General features: G+C 52.8%; 2 protein-coding genes across 2 annotated transcripts; one reads left to right on the top strand and one right to left on the bottom strand.

Moving 5' to 3' along the window:
- Positions 1 to 265: 265 nt before the first annotated feature.
- Positions 266 to 2806, top strand: vmp11 (metalloproteinase, extracellular matrix glycoprotein VMP11; the record flags this gene model as incomplete). Its single annotated transcript, XM_002948330.1, has 3 exons — positions 266 to 716; positions 1591 to 1964; positions 2417 to 2806. Coding segments are annotated over 3 exons (1215 nt in total), but the record flags the coding sequence as incomplete, so codon positions are not given.
- Positions 2807 to 8724: 5918 nt separating this feature from the next.
- vmp9 (metalloproteinase, extracellular matrix glycoprotein VMP9) lies at positions 8725 to 16005 on the bottom strand (the record flags this gene model as incomplete). Its single annotated transcript, XM_002948181.1, has 6 exons — positions 8725 to 10205; positions 10442 to 10829; positions 12434 to 12798; positions 13060 to 13678; positions 15273 to 15469; positions 15942 to 16005. 6 exons carry the CDS (start codon positions 16003 to 16005, stop codon positions 10150 to 10152), a joined length of 1689 nt encoding a protein of 562 aa, XP_002948227.1. The 3' UTR covers positions 8725 to 10149.
- Positions 16006 to 23990: the final 7985 nt, after the last annotated feature.

Genomic DNA, 23990 nt, shown 5'->3' with positions numbered 1-23990 from the left:
TCCATGTCGGCCTACAGCATCCCTTTGCTGCAAGCGAGTGTGGCCGGCCTGCCCCCCCATCAAGCAGCTCATCGGGGCTCTACCTGATGTCTGAGAGTACTCGTGTCATAGCCTGACACTCGTCCAACGTATTTCGCCTAAATGTGCGCAGGACTGTGAGATCGATGACAGCGGCCTGTGTACCCCAGTTGCTGCTGATGGAGCAACCGTCGTTGGTTTTGCGCCGACAGCCTTCATTGTCGACACAAACACCCCAGCCATTTACCAACGCGTTCTTGTCATGATTCTCGATTACACCATTTGCGGATTCCCAGCGGGCCTCGACGAGTCTACCACACGCTCCCTCTTCCTGGGGCCAAACGGTGATGGCACCGGCGGCATCGCGCAAAAGTACACGCAATGCTCGTACGGCAAGTTTAACCTTAACACCACAGCATTCCGTGCGGTTACCGTGCCCCAAACAAGCTGCTCCACAGCCATCACGGCCACGTGCAGCTGGTGGGCGATTTCGAATAACTGTGATTTAGCGACCAAAGCGTTGATAGGTAATGTGGCGTTTTCCAGCTTCACCCACTACATATACATCGTCCCGCCCGGACTTCCATGCCCCTGGTCGGGGCTGGCACTGCTCCCTGGGAACCAGGTTTGGTTGCAAACCTCTCCCTACGGCGTGTATCGCTGGGCCACTGTCATGCAGGAGGCCCTACACAACTACGGTGAGCAACAAAAACAAGGTTTGAAGCGCGTTTAAAATGCGTGGTGTTCGTCTTAGTCCGGGAGCCTTGTGTTCGTCACAGTCGGGGAGATAGATCACCCGGATGTAAGAGGGATTAGCTCCCCTGGCATCTCCCAACTGAGGGCCTTGTTACCTTGTGAAGCCGTGCATACAAGTGCACCGATGTGACCCACATGGAGGCAGGGCGTCGGCCTCTCAAGATGCTGGCAAAGCACCTTTGCGCGTATTCATGGACGATGTATATGCGATACTGCATGACAGCGACTACCTTAATCCCCCTCTGAAGGGATCCGTCTCGGGCCCTTACGGCCACACATACCACCAGCCTGGGCCTGCCATCTCCTACCCTCAGGCATTAGGTGACCAGCGCATATCACGTCAAGTGCCGGTGCACAGCATATAGCCGTGTTTTATGAGTGCCGTACTGCAAGACAGCTACTACCTACAGCCTCATTCGTTCCAGGCTTTGTATGGCTCAGTGTTGGCTCCGTTTCTAATGTAGGGCTAAGGATTCACTCTAGATAAAGATGACCAACGCTCTGTGCTCGCTCTGTACTTCTTAGCCCATGCCATCCGAGCTGCTGCCTGCTCTCACGTATCTCAACTTCAAGTCATCAGGTCTATGCCAAGTCTAGTGACGCAATGGTGGGCTCCTGAGCCAGAGTCTCTCTCTGGTACATACAGTTCCAGCCCCACCCCGGGTTCTGAATTTCCTCGTTCCCGCTCCTGCTCACTCCCACGACACATATGACCAGAGCTGCGGTACTCCCCCTCCTGACTATTGCTTGTCTACCCGCCCATTCCCTTATGCACGTCCGTGCACCCGCGACATCCCTATCATGCCATGCCCACAGGTCTCTGGCACTCCTGGGCAAACGGTGTTGAATACGCGGACAACTCAACTGCCATGGGCCGTGGAGAAGCTTGTCCTAACGCGGCAGAGATTTCCCGCATGGGCTGGTCCTCTCCTGCGACCGGCGGTGATGCCATCGACTCCACTGCCCTTCCACAGGCTGGGACCGTGCGCTCGTTCGCTCTACCCGCCACCTATCTTACCAGCACAGGCAATTTCTTACGAGTAATGCCCGACTGGCTGCCATCCTACTACACTAACCCGGCCATTGCTAAGAACCTGTACATTGCCGTACGGGTGGCAAAGGGGCCCGATGCTGGGCTGCTGGCCCCATTTGCATCGACCGTCCACGTGCACGAAGCCAACGCCACGATGGTACGGAAGATATGGATGTTAGATGTTAGTTTTGTTTGAGGATTTCCTTCGGGGTCTGAGCAGACGAGGGTTTAGCTGCGGGTTGAAACTAGTGTTAGCCGATACGAGTGAGCCGATAGCGAGTCAACAGAACAGAGGAAGCGGAATGGGTGCGCGCTGTATTACAAGATGTATATCGCATCATATCATGTTGGTGCACACCTAAAGCTAGGCCCGAACTGTGCGCAACCCGCTGCCGGCAGTGGCGACGTGCACGACCTCGACATTCCCCATGTTCTGCCTAAATACATTTGCCCCTCATCCCCCAACAACACAATGGGCAATGGTTGCACCCTGCAAACACGACCGGGCTCTGCCTGTTTCAGACTATCGAAGAAGCCATTGTGCCACTGCCTTGCCAAGCACGGGAGTTTCATTTGAAGGTCATCGTGTATACACACACTGCGATGCAGGATAATGGATATCCAACCCTGTACGCGACTACAGACCGCAAGATCACCATCATCAGCACGATTCCCTCGCTTGGCCGTGCCAACCTCACCGCCTACAATCTGGTGGTGTACGGCGGATCTTGGGCCAGTACGGACACCATGCGGGTGCACCTGTGCCGCTATACCACGTCCCCTTCCGAGTGCCCAGGACTCGGAGCTATCGAGGCTCCACCCCCTAGTCCTCCCCCATCTCCACGGCCCCCACCCAATCCGCGGCCCTCACCACCACCCCGGCCCCCACCTCCAGTGAAGTCGCCTCCACCTAGCCCTCCTCCGTCTCCACCTAGCCCCCCACCGCCTCCACCTAGCCCCCCACCGCCTCCACCTAGCCCCCCTCCGCCTCCACCTAGCCCCCCTCCGCCTCCGCCCAGCCCATTCCACCCAGCCCGGTACCACCAATTGTTTTTGCTTCCAGCCCACGTCCACCAAGCCCACCACTGCCTAGGCTGCCGCCGCCCAGGCCACCACCTCCCATATCATCACCACCCCGCCCACCACCGCCCAGACCACCCCCACCCAGCCCGCGGCCACCCAGCCCATCGCCGCCCCCATCACCGCCCAGCCCATCACCGCCCAGCCCATCGTTACCTCCACCGCCGCCGCCACATCCTCCACCGTCGCCGCCTACGCCTCCACCTCCAAGTCCCCCCACCCCTCCGGAGGCGCCCTGGCCCCCAAGCCCACCACAGCCTCACTTACCACCACCTCCTCCACCACCACCGCCGCCACCTCCCCCACCCAGCCCGGTGCCCCCCAGCCCGCCACCGCCCATGCCGCCGCCCCCAAGTCCACCACCACCTAGCCCTATGCCACCAAGCCCACCTCCCCCCAGCCCGTTTCCCCCCAGCCCGCCACCGCCCAGCCCTCGTCCTCCCAGGTTTCCAGCACCCAGCCCACGACCGCCGCGGCCATCGCCTCCACCGCCCCGTCCTCCACCCAGGCCACGTGCACCGCGTACGGTACGTAAGGACTTCCACACTTTTCGACCCATTGAATAGTACCTAGCAAGCAAGCAAGGATGACCAGTAGGTGACCGTTACATGTCCCAAAGAACGTGTCTTGCACGCCCAGTGGGTACTATGTGTATCTATGTACACAAAAGGGGCGAGATTTCGCACAGCGCCCTTTCACTCTTGCCATTGTACTTTGCATGCGGTTGTATCCCACTGATGACAGATGTGAGGGTCCACAGAGCAGACAGCTGGCTGATTGAGGTGGCCTGCTCGCCTGCCTGTTCCGTGTGATCGTGCATGGAACCCTGCCTGCACGACAGATTAACCCTGCCCTGCGCGCCCTAGGATAGACGTAATAGCTGACCGCTGAAAAGTTGCTGGCAGAGCGCTTTAGCTCGTTTTTATAGACGATTTGTGTACCGTACTGTACGACAGCTACTAGATTAGCCCTGTCTGAGAATTTTTCTCTGCCCCTTGTTTCGCTCCTCCCACAGCCCCCACCGACAAATCGGCGCCTGCGGCTTGGGTGAAGCCGAAAGCAGGAACGCAACTCTAAGCATGAGAGAGGATACGCGAATACAATCGATACTAGCATTTCATAATCAAGTGCCAGAATATGCCTCCCGCACAGCAGGCGTAGGGCTGCAGCTCGGCCATACATGCACATGTCCGTACGCCCGCAAGTCCGCTGTAGCAGCTGTGCGCCGCAACAATCTGACTAATTATGTGTGGGGCCAGCTCATTGGATGGTACTTGTGGCTTCGGGCATCTACCCATTTGGTAGATCAAGGCACAAGCAGGCCTACACCTGGATGAATGAATCCGCTGCCTGTCGGTCACAGTGGATCCATCCAAAACGAGCGCCGGCACATAAGGCCCTGTACAAGTTATCCTTCCGCTTTACATTTTCCATATATTCCTTTAGATATAAAGGCATTATCACAGGTAACTGGTGGGGCCGGGATAGGACGTAACGAACGAATAGAATTGTCCTGCGGTGGCTGGATTCCTGCATTTTTATGCATAGGAAGCTCATAGTATGTACACCCAGCGAAGTTTCGGTAAGCGCAAGGGCAGAAAGCAAGAGGTGCCGCTTTATTACCGTCAATACACTTCAGTATGCATGTGTTCAATCGGCTGGCAGAAGTAGTGAAGGCGGCATCGACCTTGTCAGTGAGTGGAATGCGCCGCTAGCTTGTGATGCATCTGTCGCTCAACAGCAAGCAGACCAAAAGTAGGCTTGCTTTGCGCGTACTGTTGTGTATGGTTGTGTTCTTGAACGATAGACACACGGATAGACGGATAGACACACGGATCGGGCGACGTGGGACGAGGCGTGCAGGGGCTTCAGAACATAAACTTGCGCCTTGATAAGCATGATGTACATAACCAATTTATGGCAGTTCCACACAATTGAGAGGTTGAATGCAGCTTGGTATGGTAGGCTTGTGGAGGGATGCCGGTATGTGTGTCGCATATATGGGCGGCTGCACGCTGCATAACCATACTCGCATCACAGCAGGCAGGGGTGAATGGGATGGCGGGACGCGCCACCAGTGCATGGCGGGGCGGGCGAGTTGCTGGATCTTTAAATGGACGATGGGGCACTTGTTTTTCGGTGTGCATGTTTGCTTGTATGTGGGGAAAACTATACGAGGTGAACCTCGTAATGCCCAGGACCGGTCCAACCAGCATTTGCCATTATGGCTTGGAATGAAGGACGCACTAATTCACGGGCTGTCGTATATGACCTGCGGATTTCAACTTATTTTTCCATACTTTTAAATTCCTTGGCAGCCGTCGACTGGGGGGAAAAGCAGCAGGGGGGGACGGAAGCTGTGCTAGCTTATGGCATCTCCCTATTTCGTTACGTTTGCATGCATGCAACGTATGCAACGTACCGTACCATACATAACTACATACATACCATACGCAACACCTTTTGCTTCGTACAACATGCTTTCAAAACATTAACTCTACGAGTGCTTGGCCGATACATACTGCAGCTGCGGTCGCGCTACAGTGACTATGCCGGCGGGTGCATTGTGTGGAGTGCGTTTTCCAGTTGCTTGCTTGGTGTAGGTCGGGAAATAATTGATCGGGATGTCGCTTGAAGCACCTCCGTCGTCACCTTCGCAAAGTCGGTGCCTATACGGCCAGGATGCATCGCGTCACCACACTATTATTGTTTTGGTTTTACAGCCCAGAAGCAGAAATGTTTGCATGCGCGCCCCATCCGGGACTGCATGAGACCAACCTACAAGTTACACAAGTTTAACACAAGCGTCCTACGAGCTGAGGAGGCCACGGTGGGTTAATTGTCACTTTTGTGGCGCTGAGTGAGGACCTTGTACGTCGTCCTCCCCCGCTCTTCTGGGCTCGATGCGCCTGATGTGCCGTAATTAGCGCCGCCGGTGTCGTGTTTGGGTGCCTGAGAAAGGTAGAAGGCAAGCAAGACGAATGGAGAGAAGATAGGTCTTGATTGCGTAGCTCCGTGCATCCGGCGCCGAAGACCGAGCTGTTTTACCAGTAGTAAGCTCAGGCAGAACGGCGGTGTGCAAAGTTAGTATAGAGCACTGCTGCAGCAGTGATGAACGCCAGTGCACGTGCGCTCACGCATGCAGGACACGATGTTTGGTAAACATTCACGTACATGCGCCTGGATGCTCGTCCAACAAACCGTTAGCGGCTAAATTGTTGTTGGCTGTTGTCGTATGTATGCATAGACCAAGACGTGATTGGCTGGGTGAGGCCAAGCTGCTGGGTGGCTGGCTTGATCTCACGCTATCTCACCCACACTTAAGGATGGAAGTACGGACGCCTGGGTGGCTCGGGATATACGTAGGGATGATTGACGCTTGTAACGCACGCATGTGATGCTATCGTGCATTTTATTGCAAACGAAAGCAAATTTGCACTCGTTGCGACAGGAAACAACTGGCGAATAATAATGCACCCACACGTGCACATGCGATGGTTCATTTCAGCCCGCCGCCGTGGGCGCCTGGCGGTCGGTAGATGCGATAGATGGATAGCAAGTTATTACATACATACATATGGACATGCGGGTGTGTGTTACATGGTTGGCGGTTGCGTGACCCCATACCTGTAGAACTACCCATACGAGACGTGTAACATACACATATAGCATATGGACATGTCAATCGCCAAGCTATCACGAGCATCGCCACAAATTATACTTTAGATGGCATGACTTTAAAGGAAGAAGCAGGAGCAGCAATGCGTGATAACGCGCCAAGTGGCTCAATCGATGCTGCTGTGGCGGGAAACGCACGCGCATTTAGCCGTAATCGCCCCTAGTTCTGCAGAAGCTAGCTAAGATGGTAGGGCTTTATACATCTATAAACTTACGGGTATTTGGTCGCTGCTGGTTAATCGGTTTTGCGCGGCTTGGTTTCGGCTTGGTTTCGGCACTACAGTGTCGGAGGTTCTTTATGCGCCGAAGACGACTCATCGGTGCATCAAGGATAAAGGATGCATTATCGGATGCATTATGCATGATCGGCTTCTTGCTTTTGAGAAGCAAGAATCCAGCATTAACAGCAGCATTCGTTTATCTACCTAACGAAAGCCAAGTACGGTCAAAATTCCCTGCATGCATGCTTGCTTGCTTGTAGTGAACGGCGAATGGATGGAGTTATCAATGACCATGCATCGCCTGCGTGCGTACGTGCGTATGACTAGGTGAGAGTGAGACTACTGGGTGCATGTGTTACGTAATATGTGTGCTTGCTCCCATTAGCCCGACCGCACGTGGCTTGACCTATGAAGCCGTGCGGTTTCAACCCCGTAAGCCTAAACGAGTCCCCCGATGTCCCAGCAACAGTCACAGCAGGTACATACAGCAGCGAGCAGTATGTATGGAAGCTAGCTAGCTCGTCTGCCTGCTGCTTGCTATATTGAACTAGCTACTAACAAAAAATGCTGGAAGGCCTGCAAACCTCGCATTGCGTGCGGTCGGAGGTGAAGGAAACGCAGGAACAGCAGGTGTATCATTGGAACGCAATACTCCGACTGCTGGTCCCATACCACCGCCGAGGGGGCGAGTCGCCCCATCTACCGACATTGACCTTTCCGCTACCTGCTGCTGTGAACCCGCTGTGCAGCCTAGCTAGGCAACGCACGTACACATAATCGCTTTCATGGATGCACGGCATATGTGTGTGTGTGTGTTTTGAAAAGTAGAAAAAATTGGACACAGGATTACAGGTACAAGTTGCCAGCAGGTGATGAGCATTGGTTGGACGAGAACAAAGGGATGAGGGTTTCGTGCAAGCATGCCGCACAACCTCGTTGCAATTCCCATCCCGATCTGCATGAATGGTGTGTGCCTCGCTCTGATGCACGTGTTAATCAGGGTTGGAGAACTGCAAGCACTCCTGCTCATGCGCGTATCTCTGCTCCTGCACGTATGCACGCCCCCACTATTACTGGCTGCGTGCGTGGTCGGCATCAGCACATACATACCCGCTCGTCAAGGAACATGAGGGCAAATACGTGACGCTGAAAACTGAAAGGCCATGAGCAAGAGGCAGCGACCCGGAAATGGTGTGTGTGTGTCTGTCTGCCTGCCTGTCTGCCTGTCTGTCTGTCTGTCTGTCTGTCTGTCTGTCTGTCTGTCTGTCTGTCTGTCTGTCTGTCTGTCTGTCTGTCTGTCTGTCTGTCTGTCTGTCTGTCTGTCTGTCTGTCTGTCTGTCTGTCTGTCTGTCTGTCTGTCTGTCTATCTGTCTATCTGTCTATCTGTCTATCTGTCTATCTGTCTGTCTGTCTGTCTGTCTGTCTGTCTGTCTGTCTGTCTGTCTGTCTGTCTGTCTGTCTGTCTGTCTGTCTGTCTGTCTGTCTGTCTGTCTGTCTGTCTGTCTGTCTGTCTGTCTGTCTGTCTGTCTGTCTGTCTGTCTGTCTGTCTGTCTGTCTGTCTGCCTGTCTGTCTGTCTGTCTGTCTGTCTGTCTGTTCCAGAGAAAGCATGGCGTGAAGAAAGCCGGGGCGACAAAATGCTTCATGCGTGCTCATGTGTGGTAGAGGCAACCGACTTCGCACGGCTAATCATGACTGGACTGCAGACAAGTAAGGTCAGATATATATAGAGCTACGTAGGCCAAACATAAGCGTGGACAAGCTAGTCGAGCAAGCGGCGCCCTTCCCTCCACGATGCAGGCTGAAAGTCCATCCACGCATTGCTGAGATGGTGCAAAATGAACCATTGCACTTCGTCAATTTATCGTGGAAATGCATGTGGAAGACCTGGACTTCCGCAGGCTGCGCTGGAAGGCCGCGTGCCTGTTGCACCAGTAGGTCCAAAGGTGAAGTTACAACTGAATTTCCTACGTAAAGCGAATTTCATTTGAACTGCATGTCGCAATCCGCACCAGATTGCGAAGCCAAGCAATTAAACAATCAACCGCGATGGACTTTGAGTAGCCAGCAGAGTTGACGCATGGGACCTTTTTTGTGAACCATGGCCCCGTTTTTTGGCATAACGACGACCATAACTAAAACGTAAATCTTATTAAAATTATGTTTTTTAGTTTCTGGGGTAATGAGAGATGCGGGCAAGGGGGAAAGCAAGGGGTCCAAGCGAGGCCGGCAATCCCCCGATGCCTCATCCTCTTCATCTCGCGGGTTCGCGGGGTTAACCTCGGCTTTGGGCCGCCGATGAGCATATATACACAGAGAAATTACTCATCGTATCATGAATGAAAGGATGTGCGCGCGATCTCCATGAGATGCTTCAGAGCCCGGGCTAAATGCGTATTGCGCACACAATGCAAAACAGCTAGCGCTGGCCAATGGCCTTGCTTTTTATCAATCTTCTCCTTCAGCGAACAAGGCATCACACGCCTTTCCTTGCATGCGAACGCTTAAATATCACTGAATGGGTGCTTATCCTTCGTAGCGCAAATATGGCTGCCTGCTCGATCGCGCGCGTCTCGCCGATTGTTGTCCTGCAAGAACCTACACAACTTCGTCGACCCAGCTTACGCCCTGAAAAGCTTAATACTTGCCCACAGGTTATCTACATATCATACAGCGCAAAACCCCTATGGACAAAAGAGCTTACCTCTTACCACACTCGCTATGCCTATACTCGCTTCCCAGCAAACCGATATATACCGAAGCACGCAGAAATAGCCGACGGATGGATTGAGCTCATCCGTCATTTCCTTTGCCTATCGAGTGTGTTTTTAATTTACTGCCGCTTCTAATCAATATGTGTTAATTATATGATCCCCTTCAGACATGCATCGCGCGGCGGCGCACCTAGCTACGACTACCGTTTAACCATTCAAACGGTACAGCTACTGAATAGATACAGCAAACTATGCGACATACGCCGGTGTGCACCCAAATCCTCTTCTTAGTAAGTTTTCCGGGCCGGCATTTAATTGCCCTTAACTTACTGCATAACAAAGATAAAAAGATCAGGGGAATAAAGTTAGATATGCATGTACTGCATCATTATTTTCGCGCCCGCCATCCAGTCATGCGTACTGAGCATCACCAAACAATATGAATATCCCGCCATGCAAACCTAGGAAAGATCCGATTGATGGATGCAGGGGCGGGGAGGCAACTAACCCGCCTGTTGTAGGTACAAGTGACCAACCTAACCACTTATTTGCATCCGCCTATCCACACAGCCAGATAGACAGGCAGATAGCCACTGGCTGAGTATCCTTCTGGAGAAGTGCGGCCAATACGTATGGAGTTAAGCTGTGCTGTTAGACGGTGTCGGCCACGGCCGTGGCAGCGGCGGGGGCGGCACCGGGCTGCGTAGCTGGGGACCAGGCGAGGGAGGCGAGGGAGGCGAGGGAGGCGAGGGAGGCGAGGGAGGCGAGGGAGGCGGCGGAGGCGAGGGAGGCGAGGGAGGCGAGGGAGGCGAGGGAGGCGAGGGAGGCGGCGGAGGCGAGGGAGGCGAGGGAGGCGAGGGAGGCGGCGGAGTCGGCGGCCTGGGGCTGGTGGGAGGTTGCTTGACCGTGAGGGGTGGCGGGCTTGGGGAAGGCATTGGCTTACGACTAGGGGGCGGTGGGCGGGATGATGGGCGAGGACGCGGAGGCAGAGGATTCGGCGGCTTGGGGCGTGGTGGCGGTGGCCTGTTGGGCGGCCTGGGACGTGGTGCCGGCGGGTTAGGGGGCTTGGGATAGCTCGTCGGCGAAGGGCTTGGTGGCTTGGGAGATGGCGGCGGCGGGGGCGGGACATCCAAAGCCCCGAGTCCTGGGCACTCGGAAGGTGACGTGGTATAGCGGCACAGGTACACCCGCATAACATCCGTACTGGTCCATGGTCCGCCGTACACCACCAGATTGTAGGCGGTGAGGTTGGCACGGCCAAGTGAGGGAATTGTGCTGATGATGGTGATCTTCCGGTCTCCATATGAATAAGCGGCCGGGTATTCATTGTCCTGCGCACAAAGCACACGCATAGCACCGAAGGGCATGGAAATCATAGAGGCAAGTAGCTTAAGTCACATCAAGTCCTAACTACTGGAAGATTAGCGGTCCCGCAAAAAATCAGGGATAGAAAGGGGTGCGCCTTCCTCGTGCAGTGGACTGCTACGGATGCCTCTTAGTGTGGCCGAGGAGCCAACCGGGCGATGAGCTGTGGCTGCCCTTAGCCCTGGCTGCGTGCCGTTGGGGGCCTGACAGTGAATGGATTTAGAATGCCCCTGACTCAAAAAAGGAAAGGAAGGTATTCCGCCAGGCAAGAAAGCGGCCGCAGATCAAGGTAAATCGCTCTGTCACCACACTTGTCCACAGGCGAGGAGTAAAGAAGGCACATTGCTAGGGACGCGCGAGAAGGCAAGCATACATGTATCCGCTTAGGACACAGTATTGGTTTCAAGGCTCGACTCAACGAAAAACTGATCCTAAATTTCAACACTGAATGAGTTCGGATGCATCCCATCCGTACTGCAGTAATACTTGCTGTACCATCTCTACTATAATCCCAGTTTAGCTAGTTTTACTGAGCTCTTATGTCGATGTCCAGCTACCGGCCTATCCGCTGCTAACATCCTAGACGACCCGCGAGGGTTCCCACCGGAGCCACCGGATGGCGTTAAACCTTGCCGGTACTTGAACCGGATGGGAGCATCTCCTAGTAAGGGACCGCAATGGGTTGGCTCACTCACACTGGGGCTGTGCTGCCTAGGCCATTGCGCCAGGTGCTCGTGCGTTTTTCCAGGTAAAATGATGTTGAGGACCTCCTGGAAGGTTAACTAATGGCCTAATGGCCGCGAGCGTGCCTTGCAGGCTGTGTGACTGCAGACTAGTCGAGGATGAGCTGCATGTCTTTTGTGAATGTCCATCGGCCTATGGGCCCCTCGAAGTGAAATACAAGGGTGGCACTGGCTTCCAAGGGCACGGAATGCGTACCATTATGGCTGAAGCCCCCCTTTTTAGCTGTGGTTAGTTTCCTCTCAGAGGTCTGGGATACCAGGCACATCGCGCTGGGGAGTGGGAGAGGGATGTCAACATCCGCACTTGGCCCCGCAATGATTGCGATTGACTGGCCATGGGGCCCCCCCTCCGGCGTTTATGGACGCCCCCTGCATTTGTGCGGAGCTTGTGTAACTTGTAACCTATCCCGCACTCAGCGCAGAGTCCGTGTAAACAGAAATGTCTACCTGCATATATGTATGTTGCGTGCATATGCACAGATCAAGCCACACGACCGCACACCACCACACCAAGAAACGATGGGTTAGAACGCCATACCAAGCAACGATGACTCTGAGGTCGATGAGCCGTGCAGCAGTTATCAGCTGGTCCTTTTATCTTGTTATCCGCGCTGCTGTCTTTCCCCTCAAATTTCCTGATGGCAGTACCCCAGCTTGTAATAGCTGGCCGCTGAAGCGGCCTATCAAAACGCTGGCAGAGCACACTAGCGCGTATCTATGGGCGTCCTGCGTGCTGTACTCTACGACATCGACCACACCACGCAGCACCACGTGGCATTAGCTCCTAGACGTAACATTCTTTCCATGCCCAAGTGCGATCCTCTCACCATTGTTGCGTTGACCTCATGCACATTAACCTTGGGTGCAAAGCTTGCTACGAGGTTGGCGGAAGACCCATTCGCCACCCTCACGGCGATGTAGAGGTTCTTAGCGAGTGTGCTGTCGGTATAAGTGGGCAGCCAGTCGGGCACCACTCGCAGGTAGTTGCCGTCGCCAGTGAGGTAGGTGGCGGGCAGGACAAAGGCAAGTGCGGAACCTGGAGCAAACGAAGCAGAGCTGATGGCCCCGCCGCCTGGTGCGGGTATGGCCCAGCCCATGCGAGAGATCTCGGCAGCGTTGGGGCAGGCATTTCCGCGGCCCATGAGGGTAGAGTTGTCTAGTGATCCAGTACCGTCCTTGGAGTGCCAAAGTCCTGGATGCGTGGGTAAGGTCAGGCAGGCGGCCGCAACATCAACGGGGCCGCCTTCATATCCTAAGCTGGGGAGTGCCATTTGGTGCGCAGAAGATTACATACATACATTCCCAGAGGTCGGTATATCTCACATGCATATCTAACTATCCCGCATTCCGCACGAACGGATGATTGTGAGTCCGATGGATGCTAAACTTCATTCGTAGTTACTGCTCTAAGCCACCATGCGCCGTGTCTTTTCCCTCCCTCGCTCACACTCACCGTAGTTATGTAGGGCCTCCTGCATGACACTTTCCCAGCGATACACGCCGTAGCTTGTGGTTTGCAACCAGACCTGGTTTCCGGGGAGCATACCCAGCCCCCACCAGCCGCAGGCTTTTTGCAGTCCGGGCGGTAGGATGTAGACGAAGTGAGTGAAGGTGGATAATGTGAGAAGACCCAGAATATTCCTTGCAGCCGCGTCTGCATTGTTGGATATCTCCCACCAGTTGCATTTCGCTGCGACCGCGTTAGAGTAGTTCTGCCGCACAGTCAGCACGCGAAAGCCTTGGGGGCTCAGGTTAAACTTGCCGTACGAGCATTGCGCGTACTTTTGCGCGATGCCGCCGGTGCCATCACCGTTTGGCCCCAGGAAGAGGGAGCGTACGGTAGACTCGTTGAGGCTCGGTGCGTACCCACTGCTTGAATAGTCCAAGATTATGACAAGCAGCCGCTGGAAAATGGTGGGAGGTGGTCCATAAGAGCATGCAATGATGGTGCCATTATTGTTGTCCATGGAAGCGGCCAACGATGCTGCCATGGGGCTGCACATGCTACAAGGCAGGCATATTTCCTCGTAGAATTGGGGATCACACATGCCATCGTTGTCATAGTTGCAGTTCTGCATACAGCCCAGGAGGAGAGGGTCACGCGGGAAGCAACACATACACGTGTGTCTTATACGTTGAGTTGCGTTACTCTCCGAAGATGTAACGGCCCATACGAGCCCAAAAGCCAGCCAAAGGCTGGCCGAAATAGATAGCTGTGTGAAACAGGGGGGTATACCCCTGCGACCCCAGCTACCCTGCGAAACCCTGCCTTCCCCGGTATTTCGGGGCACCCTCATCCAGTCACCCTAGTCAACTTCTCAGTGGATCGCTCAGGTTCCGCACCCACCACCAGCATCCAACGGGATCTGCCGGGTCGACAGCGGCCCAACTCCATTCCTGGTCGGCTCGAAATGTTAACTTTATCCCAGGTCACCACCGTCCATCAAGTAGGGGCGCAATACCTTCAATTATGGGAAGGTTTTTGACCCAAACCCTAATAGGCATCGATCCTGGGATCTCTCGAAGACACTAATTGGGCGTTATCAGTAGTGCCAACCCTAGTATATAGCAAAATAAATATGCGAAATTTGATAAAAACAATTAGTATGGTGCCTGTTCAAGAGAAAAAATTACGTCGAACTAACTGCTGAACTATCAGGACCGTTATGCCGTAGCCATCCTCATGCCTGGTTGCTTCCCCGCCGAGGGGAAATTAAGCGGTACTGCATGTGTAGTGTGCGCGAGTCGTCGCGCTTAGCGTGGGCAGGACCAGGCATCCAGTAGCTGACCGTGCATGCAGTAGCTGGCTGCCGTAAGGGCCTCTAGAGATGCTGGGGACGCGGCTTTTGTAATTGATGCCGTGCGCCGTACTGTACGACAGCCACTACAGTGCAGCAAACCAGAGTCGTGCATGCATACCATGATTGCGATAGCCGTGGATGAGACGGTTGAGGTATGAACCTACGCATGTATGTTTTTTTCCACATCAAGGACACCAGTAGTAGTTGCACATGTCGTAGTATAACAGGCAGCAGTCAGGCGTTATGATGATACGCTCTTAGCTAGCTTTTCCAAGGCTTCATGCATGCCATGTGCGCGTGCACAACACCCTAAACCTATCATGGCCAAGCAGGAAAGTGTCTGCTCCCTGGGTTGGTCGCTTTCCGCTTCATGCCTTTTTCCCCCGCCTATTTGTCTAGGTAGGCCTCTCGTCATTTGTCCTCGTTTTAGCGCGTTTTTGACGGGTTTATGTTTTGACGCGGTCACGTCACTCATCGTTGCGGGTTGATGCTTTCCTTTTCAATCTTTTTGTAGTAATTATGCGTAGCGCTTCCTGTGGATTGTGTCTGGGCCTGCGCTTCCGTCTTGGGGCTCGGGTAGCGCAGATGGCTTTTACTTGGAAATCCGTGGTTCCCTGTACATGTTAGTCAGGGTTTAATTCGACCTCCCTTTTCACCCTCCTTCGTCTGTAGCGCTACCCGCTGCCGCTGCAACCTTCCCCTCAGAAAAAAGGTACGGACAGGACGGATACGAAACGGGTGTGAACAGATAAGCAAGGTACAGACGGTATCGGTGCTGTAATCAGTACGAAGGTGCCAATCAATGGGACCGTCGATAACATTCGTCTTGCAGACAGCACATTATGCTTGGTAACACGCGACTCACCATGTGGACCAGGGCCCCAGGAAGGGTTCCCGCGGGCGGTTTTGAGGAGTTCTTTGCCAACGGTATGAGATCGCCGTACACAGTGCGGAGAACCCACAATGGGGTTCCATCTTGGTGCGTGTCGACAATGGAAAGCATCCCTATAACAAAATTGGTGTCTGGTGGGCTGTCCGCTGCGGGTGGTTCCAAAATGACGGCTGCAGGGCAACAATTTTCCGAGATACATGCACAGGAATGTTAGATTCATACAAGTACACGTTTATACAAAGTCATGAAGTCATTACGTAGCTGCACTCTGTGCCCGCCGGCGCTGCTCATCCGTTAGGTAGGTCAAGTATCGAAACACAAGTCCGTGCATCATTGCCAGAAGACTTTCAGGATGTTTGTGGTACTGCGTGACTTCCCATGAAGTATGCTAACACCTTGCTTGCTCGCTTGCTTCCTTTCGGAGCTGGATGACACGCATTTATACCTTTGTCGAAATCTGTAATTGGAACCGTTTGAAAATAACTATAATTTTGGATGTAACAACTGCACTTTAATGCGTTCGTTCCATGTCAATATTCGGGTGCAAGCAGCTGCAGTGAAGCGTGCACAGGGAACTTATTATAATCTTTGAAGCAGCGCACCTGCACGTATTGAGGTGCCCTTGTACGCAACTAACCTTACCTTGCGTGAATGAAGCTACCACAACAAGAACTAGCGCCTTTAATAACAGAGTCGCAAAGGCCATGCTTGCTCAAGGACACCGTCGTCCTAGCCTAGAGAAGAGACGCAGGTCTGACCTATAGCACCGGCCTATGAAAGCTAAGCCGCTAATAATGCTCAGTCCTCCATGGATCACTGACGCCTTCCCGTTGTCTTCCGGAAAGCATCCAGGCAGAACCTCGTATACAGTAATGTAAAGAGGATTACCTAAAATATTTTAACTCATAAGCTAAAGAAATAAGTACCGTTTCCTGGGAAAACGTTTGTAAATGCAGTCCGAATTGATTGGTTAGACGCGGAACGGGCGCCCGCCACCTTGGCCTTAGGGGCCTTGTATCCACCAGAGAGCCATCACAAGCTACAAAATCAGGCCAAAGTACCAGCCAAGCAATGGCCAACCCGCCACCTGTGCCTATACAGGGTGTTTCCACTTGGCCGCACACTAACTTTCCAACATTATTTTTAAAGTGGAGTTAGTGTGTGGCTATTGAACAGGTGTTTTCATTAAGCCCCCCGGAACCATACGACAGGTTGCTATTAAGGCACCAAGCCATTGTTATAGTAAGAGTGGGTGTAATTTAATGCGCAAATCATTAGAGTTTGGTCGGCTAATTGCTGGAATGTGGGCAATTCGACCGGTCCTGCTGTGAATTCCACGGGTTAGCGGGCTATTTGCGGCCGTGGACAAAGGAAAATACAAAAGTCAACGAAGGACCTTGAGGAGGGAAAATGGCTAATTATGAATTTTCCCGCTCGGAAGTTAATTTCCACTTTGAAAGTTATCAGCAGGTCTGAGGCCCTGATAACTAGTGTGCCACGAACGCGGACTTCGGGTGTTTCCACTTGGCCGAACACTAACACTAAGTTCGAATGTTCTTCGTCCTGGACTCGTCTCTCACCGTTCTAAATGCATATATTGATATAACTAATGATAGTTACAAATATTCATCAAACAAATTGGAGGTTGGGGCACTCCTGGAGGAGAACCGTAAGGCCTAGTGGAAACACCCCGTACACTAAGTCCACACTAGCGCGTCACAAAGTTAATTGGACCTCAGACCTGCCATTAACTTTCAGACCTAGCACTAACTATTTGGCGGGCAACTTTTAGGAGCTGGATTGTCCCTTCTGACCACAGACTTTAGATGTAAGCAGCTATCTTTTTTCCTTCCTGCAAAAGCCGCGTTGACTTGCGCACGCCCAATACCGACAGCCTCGGAATGCCGCCACTTGTAATGGAGCCCACGTTTAACAGGAAAAGCCTACGATCCATATTTACCTTACAGACCTTGACAATTAGCAGCAATTAATACCCGGCGCTAAAACATCCAAAAGAAAACAATTTTGGTTTCGGCGCTCTTTAGTGCACCTAGTGGAAGCACCGTCACACTAGCACTACACTAAGTCCACACTAGCCCATAGTGTACCGAAGATAGTGTTCGGCCAAGTGGAAACACCCTGATAGTGTCCGAGGCGTTTCCACTGGGCCCTTCAGCTTTTCGCGTACGGAGTCCCTTTACGCGATTTTTTTAGAGAACTTTTACTTTCTATTAATGTATTTAACTAGTTTCTTATCGCTTGGATGATTCGCTGAGCCAGGTGTGAGATTTTTTGAACTTGATGTTAGTGTGCGGCCAGTGGAAACACCCTGTATGTCTTAGATTTGTCTATCTGCTGCAAGAAGTCCATATGTCACCACGATCTGCAACCCTTCTAGGAAAACAGCATTCAATAAGTTATTATGTGTGTTTCGCCCCCTTGATGTAGCTATGATGTCAAACAGCCGCTTGGTACGTTGGTACGCTTGGTGTACAAAGTTGGGCGTACGATTCTGTACGACGACCTTCTGCAAGGTTCAGCGGCAGCCATCCTATCCGGCCTGATAATCACTTACGCTGTATGAAGCAATAAAATTGAAAGTACTTTATTGTCGGAAGTATTTCTGGGAGCGCAACTTGTTACACATGAGTTTGGCTGCTGCTGCGGCTGCCGCGGCTGCTGGGGCTGCTGGGGCTGCTGGGGTCAGCAACCTTCGGTAGTAACATTAACTTAGGGTTTTGTATTGAAAGTGCGTATGTCACAACTTTGGACGCCTGCGGCATGTGGATGCGCAGGTCGCTGCCTCTTTTGGTACCCTGCAGGATATCGGGCAACAAGGTATATTCCTGGTACTTCCCTGGAAAGGGAGGCTAGAAATATGGCCTTACTTATTGCCGTGGCAATCCGATGCCCAAGCCATACAGAATACAAGGGCCAATATACACGGCTGTGTACGGCTGGATTGACCATAGCACACAAAGGCGATACCTATCGAATAGATAGGCAAGCCGTAGGTAGATAGTAGCCAAGATAGCAAATGTCAATACCTGGGTGGATTCGCGCGTCTGGGTGTTTAGGTGGTTCGCAGCGTACCTACCGATGTTTCCCATAGGTAAATGGAACACCCTAAAGTAAAAATGTATCACCGGTATAACCGCCGCAATTGATGCCAGATTTATTTTGGAGGTCCAGGAGCCCCTGCCGGGGTTTTCCGCGGCGCAGGATTACCCATGATTACCTTTGATTATCCATCCCTGCAGCTGCTGCTTGGGTCGCGAAACATATGGCCAAGCACCAAAAAGCCTCTCTATCTGTTGGAAATTTCAGGGTGCAAATTGCAAATTTAATGTATTTGCTGTGCGTAAGCTTTAACGTCCACCCTAATGCCCAATTCAGTTTTTCAATGCGTGCCAGGAATGGGGAAGAGTGCTGCGGCGCGGGTCATCCATTCGGATCTTTACGGAAAAGCCGTCTGCTGGAGATGCAATCGACAGCATCGCACGAACAATGAAGCATATTCCACGATGGCCTTTGTTGGCGTGGCCTTGCGTGCCTGCGTACGGGGCTATCGCTCCGGTGGTTGGCCATGCAGGCTGATTTCCTGAATTCATGTATTTACTAGGCGACACCAACACCTGCACACCAAGTAGGTGCTGTTGCGTACGATAATACAATCGATGGGCCTGCGCCTCCTTCGCCTGCTAGCCCCAGAGGCCCATGTTGCCCATGTCCGTCGGGAAATTCCTTACAATTATGGCCTTTTTGAGACCGTCCGATGCATTGCTCGTTCCTGAAAGACATGGCCTAATAAGGAGCCTGTACTCGTCGCGGTCCCCAGGCGCCCAGCCTCTCCCTCGCATGCATACAGCCATAACCCTCCACACCGTTTCCGTGGCACAAATGACTGCCAACAAGGAAAGAAGATGGAGGAGGAGGAGGAGGATGAAGTAGCTGCTGGCCGCTGAAAAGGCCTTTATAGATGCTGGCGGAGCACCTTCGCATGTGTGACGACATGTGTGCCGTATTACATATAGCTGCTATAGCGATGTACGCCTCCAGACGTTGAATCAGCTCTTCGCAAGAAGCTACACCAGCGACATATACCACGCAACTTGCTGTGATATAGGCACATACATGGCTGCTGCTGTCCAGGGCTGGCCATCCGTCGCGCCGCCGGTCGAGCGAAGCCTGCATCCTGGTGTTCTATCTCTTGTTTCGTACTATTGTGGTACGGGGCATATTAGGGCTCACGCCGAGGCATCCCCTGCCGGCATCGTGTCAGTCGGGGGCGAATGCCATAACACGTATATCGCAACTTATCGACCGCCTAACCCCGCTATGGACCATAGCGGCGATAGTGTCTCTGAATGACGGAAACCATGAAATACCGCCTCCGCAAGAGGCCTGGAAAAGAATTGTCAAGAGCTTGGGATGGAGGTTTGGTCAAGTGTTACTGCATTTCTCTCAATTAACAGTCACGTTTGCGACGACTTTATTAATGGCACCTTCTTTACGGACGCTTGATCTAAAACATGAAGATTTTATTTTGGATGCTGTTGATATCGTCTTATCGCCGGAGAACTTGGCCAACACCTTGTTGGACTTCCGTCGTACTCTGTCGCGCATGTGGAGACTTCGGTGGGATAACGAGCATAAAGAAGCCCTTTGGCGGCTAGCTCTTGATGGTTTCCCTGCCTTTCCTATGCATAGGGCGAAACGTCAAAGAGGTGTCCCTGCTGCTTTGTGCCCCTGTGGTGTGCGCATGCTTTGTGGGGATCGTCGGCATCATTTCTGGGACTGTACTGTCGCGTTGGCTCTTCGTGAAGCTCTGCAGAATGAACTTGAGTTCCCAGACCTGTTTAACCGGGCTAACCTGTGGTTGGGCATTCCACCGACCTCGGTTTGTGCGTGTGTGTGGGAGGTTGTATGCCTCGCGGCCATCAGCTCACTCAATCTCGGTCGCCGTTTGTTGTTTAGGGAAGGTCTTCAGACCAACATGCCTATATCAACGCCATCGCTTAACCGCATTACTTACGAGGTTATCTCTGACTTTTGGGCCCGTTTAACTGCTTTTGCGGCACGGGACTACTTGCCAAAACATTGGGAACATGTACCTCACAATCACCCTTTCTTATATGTCAACGACGCAGACATGGTTGTTTGCCGTTTACCGATGTACAATGACGAAGTTTGAGGGCGCACGTCGGAGCCTCAATTTTCTGTTTAAGCGTACCAACTGAGGCCATGTGTCCATTGAAGTTAGTACGGCCTGGCCGAGTTCTTTTTGAATAAGGCCCACAGTGTTGTGCGGGAGGCGCTCCTAGGGGCGCTGCACTCGACCCGTTCGGGGTCCACTGTAACAATCGCATCTCTATCTCTTGCTTTAACGTGTATGCAATCCAAATATAATATATTGGATATACATCGTCTAGAGACCTGTTTTATTATGTAGTAACTTAAGTTAGCTTCAGCGACATTTGATAGAAGGTTCTTGACAAGTCGGGTGTCGGCTTCCTCGAAGCCGGAAAAAGGGCGGGCCCCCTCTGCATCCGTACAGGCCGTTAGCTAGCGCGGCACGTGTGACAATTGATGGGTAGTGTCAACGCGGTGGGAGATGTGCTTTGTTGCAGCAGTGCTGATGGTGTGAGAGCTAAGCTTGCACCGGCGGAATCGGGCTCCACGCGAATCGCATCCATCCCGGGTGCATGCCGCATGGACAGTGCGGCAGACCGCAAGTCGGAATGCCCGTGCGGGCAAATGGTAACGAAAGCTGGGTGAATTTCGGTGCTGTCTGTGATGTTTATCCCCGAAGCGCCAGCGGCCTCAGCAATCCGCCCTACAGCCGCGGGCTTCATCGGGACACACCGCAAGTCTCCGGAGGCCCCGAGCATTGGCTAAAGTAAATGTACAAATGAGCAGCTTGCGTATTTCATAGAGAAATGTAAGCAATTTTGTCGGCCTGCTGATGGCAAGTAGGAATGCCCGTGCGGGCAAATGGTAACACAAGCTGGGTGTTCAAGTTATCATACGCTGTCATCTCGGAAATCAATGATGAGATACGCGATACCTTTTGAGATTAAATTTAGCCCGAGAGGCGTTGATGTGACTTTGGCCTCGGTCAATTGAGGCAGCCAAAGTTGTTTGTGCTCATACGATTTTTGTTGGCTACAGGCGAGATACCTTGCGATAGATAATGATATATGGTACCTATAACGCATTTCAGACGGGCGAGATATTATGTTTGGTCCGTTACACACACACACGCACACACACACACACACACACACACACACACACACACACACACGGACATGGGCAATCCTACAGGTCGGGGCCCCCCTGGGCGCTTCGCGCTGGGGCCCCGCCCAAAAATATTAGTCTGATTCCTACAAGCAAATATATTTGCCGAAAGAGATAATAGAACGATCTCAACGCGCGTCCATCCTTTTGACCATATACTCTAACCCAGCGCCTTCAAAACTTTCGCCCCGTCCCCACTGCCATCACCTTAAATAGTGAGTAACTGGGGACTGAATGAATGAATCTTACTTGGTGGGCAGGGGTGGGCAGGCGCTCCCGCATGCTCGTTGCCTTGCAGCCAGTCGCCCGGATGGGATGGAGGCCGAAAGCAAATGTGTATTTATGTGCGCTTATGCAGGCACGCACGCGGGCACCGGATGCTGCATGCAGATGCCCGCATGCCACCGCCCAACATACGTACATACTTGCAGCCTGATGCGCACGCAGCCAATCACCACTTGCTCTGCTACATTAATGAATCAACACCATGCATACATACCAGAAACGTATAAGGTTATCAAGCAACTCCGGACGGACGTGCGAGTATGCCATATGCATGCACGCCCAAAGCCGTCATCACCCAAAGCAACCCTGCAAGGCCAGGGCTAACTCCCAGTTTACATGCAGTAGTGGCACCTATGTACATGCACATAATTTGCTAATGTTTTACGAGAACCTTGCTCAGTAATTCCGCATGCCCACACCTCACACTGTGTGGAGCAACGCATCCCGAACCGCGCAAAACTGGTCAATCCGACTCGATTCACGCCCCTACGCGGGTAATTCGACTAACCCCGCCGGGGTAAAGGCGCAGTCTAGTACATAGGACAAGGATGGCTGGGGGGATTCGCCGACCCCGGACACCACCTATTAGCCATCAGTCATCACAGACAAAACGACATACAATACAGTCCAGCGCTCCAAAGGGGGGGGTCTGCTGTTGTCCGCTGTTGTCGAGCGATCCTGCATGTATCACGGCAGGTGTTGCGGCTGCTGTTTCGCCTCTCGGTGCTCTTCGACGACAGGTCCACACGCACATACATACACGTGCACAGCAATAATGCGTGAATTACTTGCTATCCTCGACAGTTGCGTTGCTACGTATGCTTTCTACTCATTCATATAGATGGCTTGTGCATTTTGCCGCGAGTGCTTTCCTCTCATGCCGCCGCGGCAGGCCCACGCTTGCTGTCCTATGACGAGGTCTGCTCAGATCTGCTGCTTCTCGCCGCATCCCGATGTTGCGCCAGAAAGCCACAAGTAATGCTGCGCACACACCATCATGCACATTTTTACTCTATTTCTGTAAGTACACTTCTATCGCCACGCCATATGGCGCGCGCACCGCCATGTAATAGTTTTTACCGGCCGCCAAGCAAGTAAGATCAAAGCCACCGATGACCACTACATACATCGGCTGACAAGAATGACCTCCATATGCGTAGAACAACATACGCGATCCGGCAGCAGCGGCTGCAGCAGCAGCAGCGGCAGCAGCGCGCAGAAACGCCGTGATGAGCGATCACACGCGCGAACTTTCGTTTACCTTGAGCGGCTCCTGTAACGAAGGCCAAAACTGGCAAAACTGCGCGCGCGTTTATTACGCTGATGAATGAATACTACCCCGTTTCTGGCCGTACATTCATGAATTCACCAAAATCAACGCCGAATCGCTACATCTCCGCATTAAGCTTTATAATGAATAAACAATTGATAGTAAGCCTGCCAGAAAGCCCTGCCGCGCCCACACCTCTCCATTGACACTCCTTTCCACGTACTCATCATCAGCCGGCGGCGGCAGGAGCGAGTCGCAGCGTCGCCTTGCTGCTGCCGGCCCCTTCAATACATGTGTACATTTTCCTCCACGCGCGTGCTATGCTATACTTTACAATGTGATGTGGACGTTCAGCGAGGCGGCAGGAGATATTCATCAGCTAAAGCTACGCCGACCTTGGATAGTGTCCCGAGAGATAGGTAGATAGATAGATAGTTGGATAGATATATTGAGATAGATGGATACATTATTGTGGCCGCCCTCAGGAAGCAGGCTCGCTCCCTCGACAATGTAGCTTATTACTTGCTATGTAACGCAATCGTAATCTCCCAAACGTTCGTATCTTTTGGCGCTCATTCCGGCAGCTGGTGATTAATATTAGCCCGTCCCGCGTACTCAAAAGAAGAACGCGAAGAGAAAGAAAATTGGCCGAGCAAAGCGACACCGATGGCGGCTAGTCGCTGAGCAGTAGGAATGGACGGAAGCGGCTCGCTGTGCTGGCAGTTCTGCTTTCGTTCAATTATGCAAATATCCAGGGTGACGGAGCGGCTGGCTCCATGCGGCCTCCGGTCCTGGGCCATCATATGATGGATGCATCCATCGGCCTACCTCACTGC

This window comes from Volvox carteri (genome assembly GCF_000143455.1).
Source record: "Volvox carteri f. nagariensis unplaced genomic scaffold VOLCAscaffold_9, whole genome shotgun sequence".
In the NCBI taxonomy this organism is placed as follows: Eukaryota; Viridiplantae; Chlorophyta; class Chlorophyceae; order Chlamydomonadales; family Volvocaceae; genus Volvox; species Volvox carteri.
The sequence above is the reverse complement of the archived record's forward strand: the minus strand, read 5'-3'. Positions and strand labels throughout refer to the sequence as shown.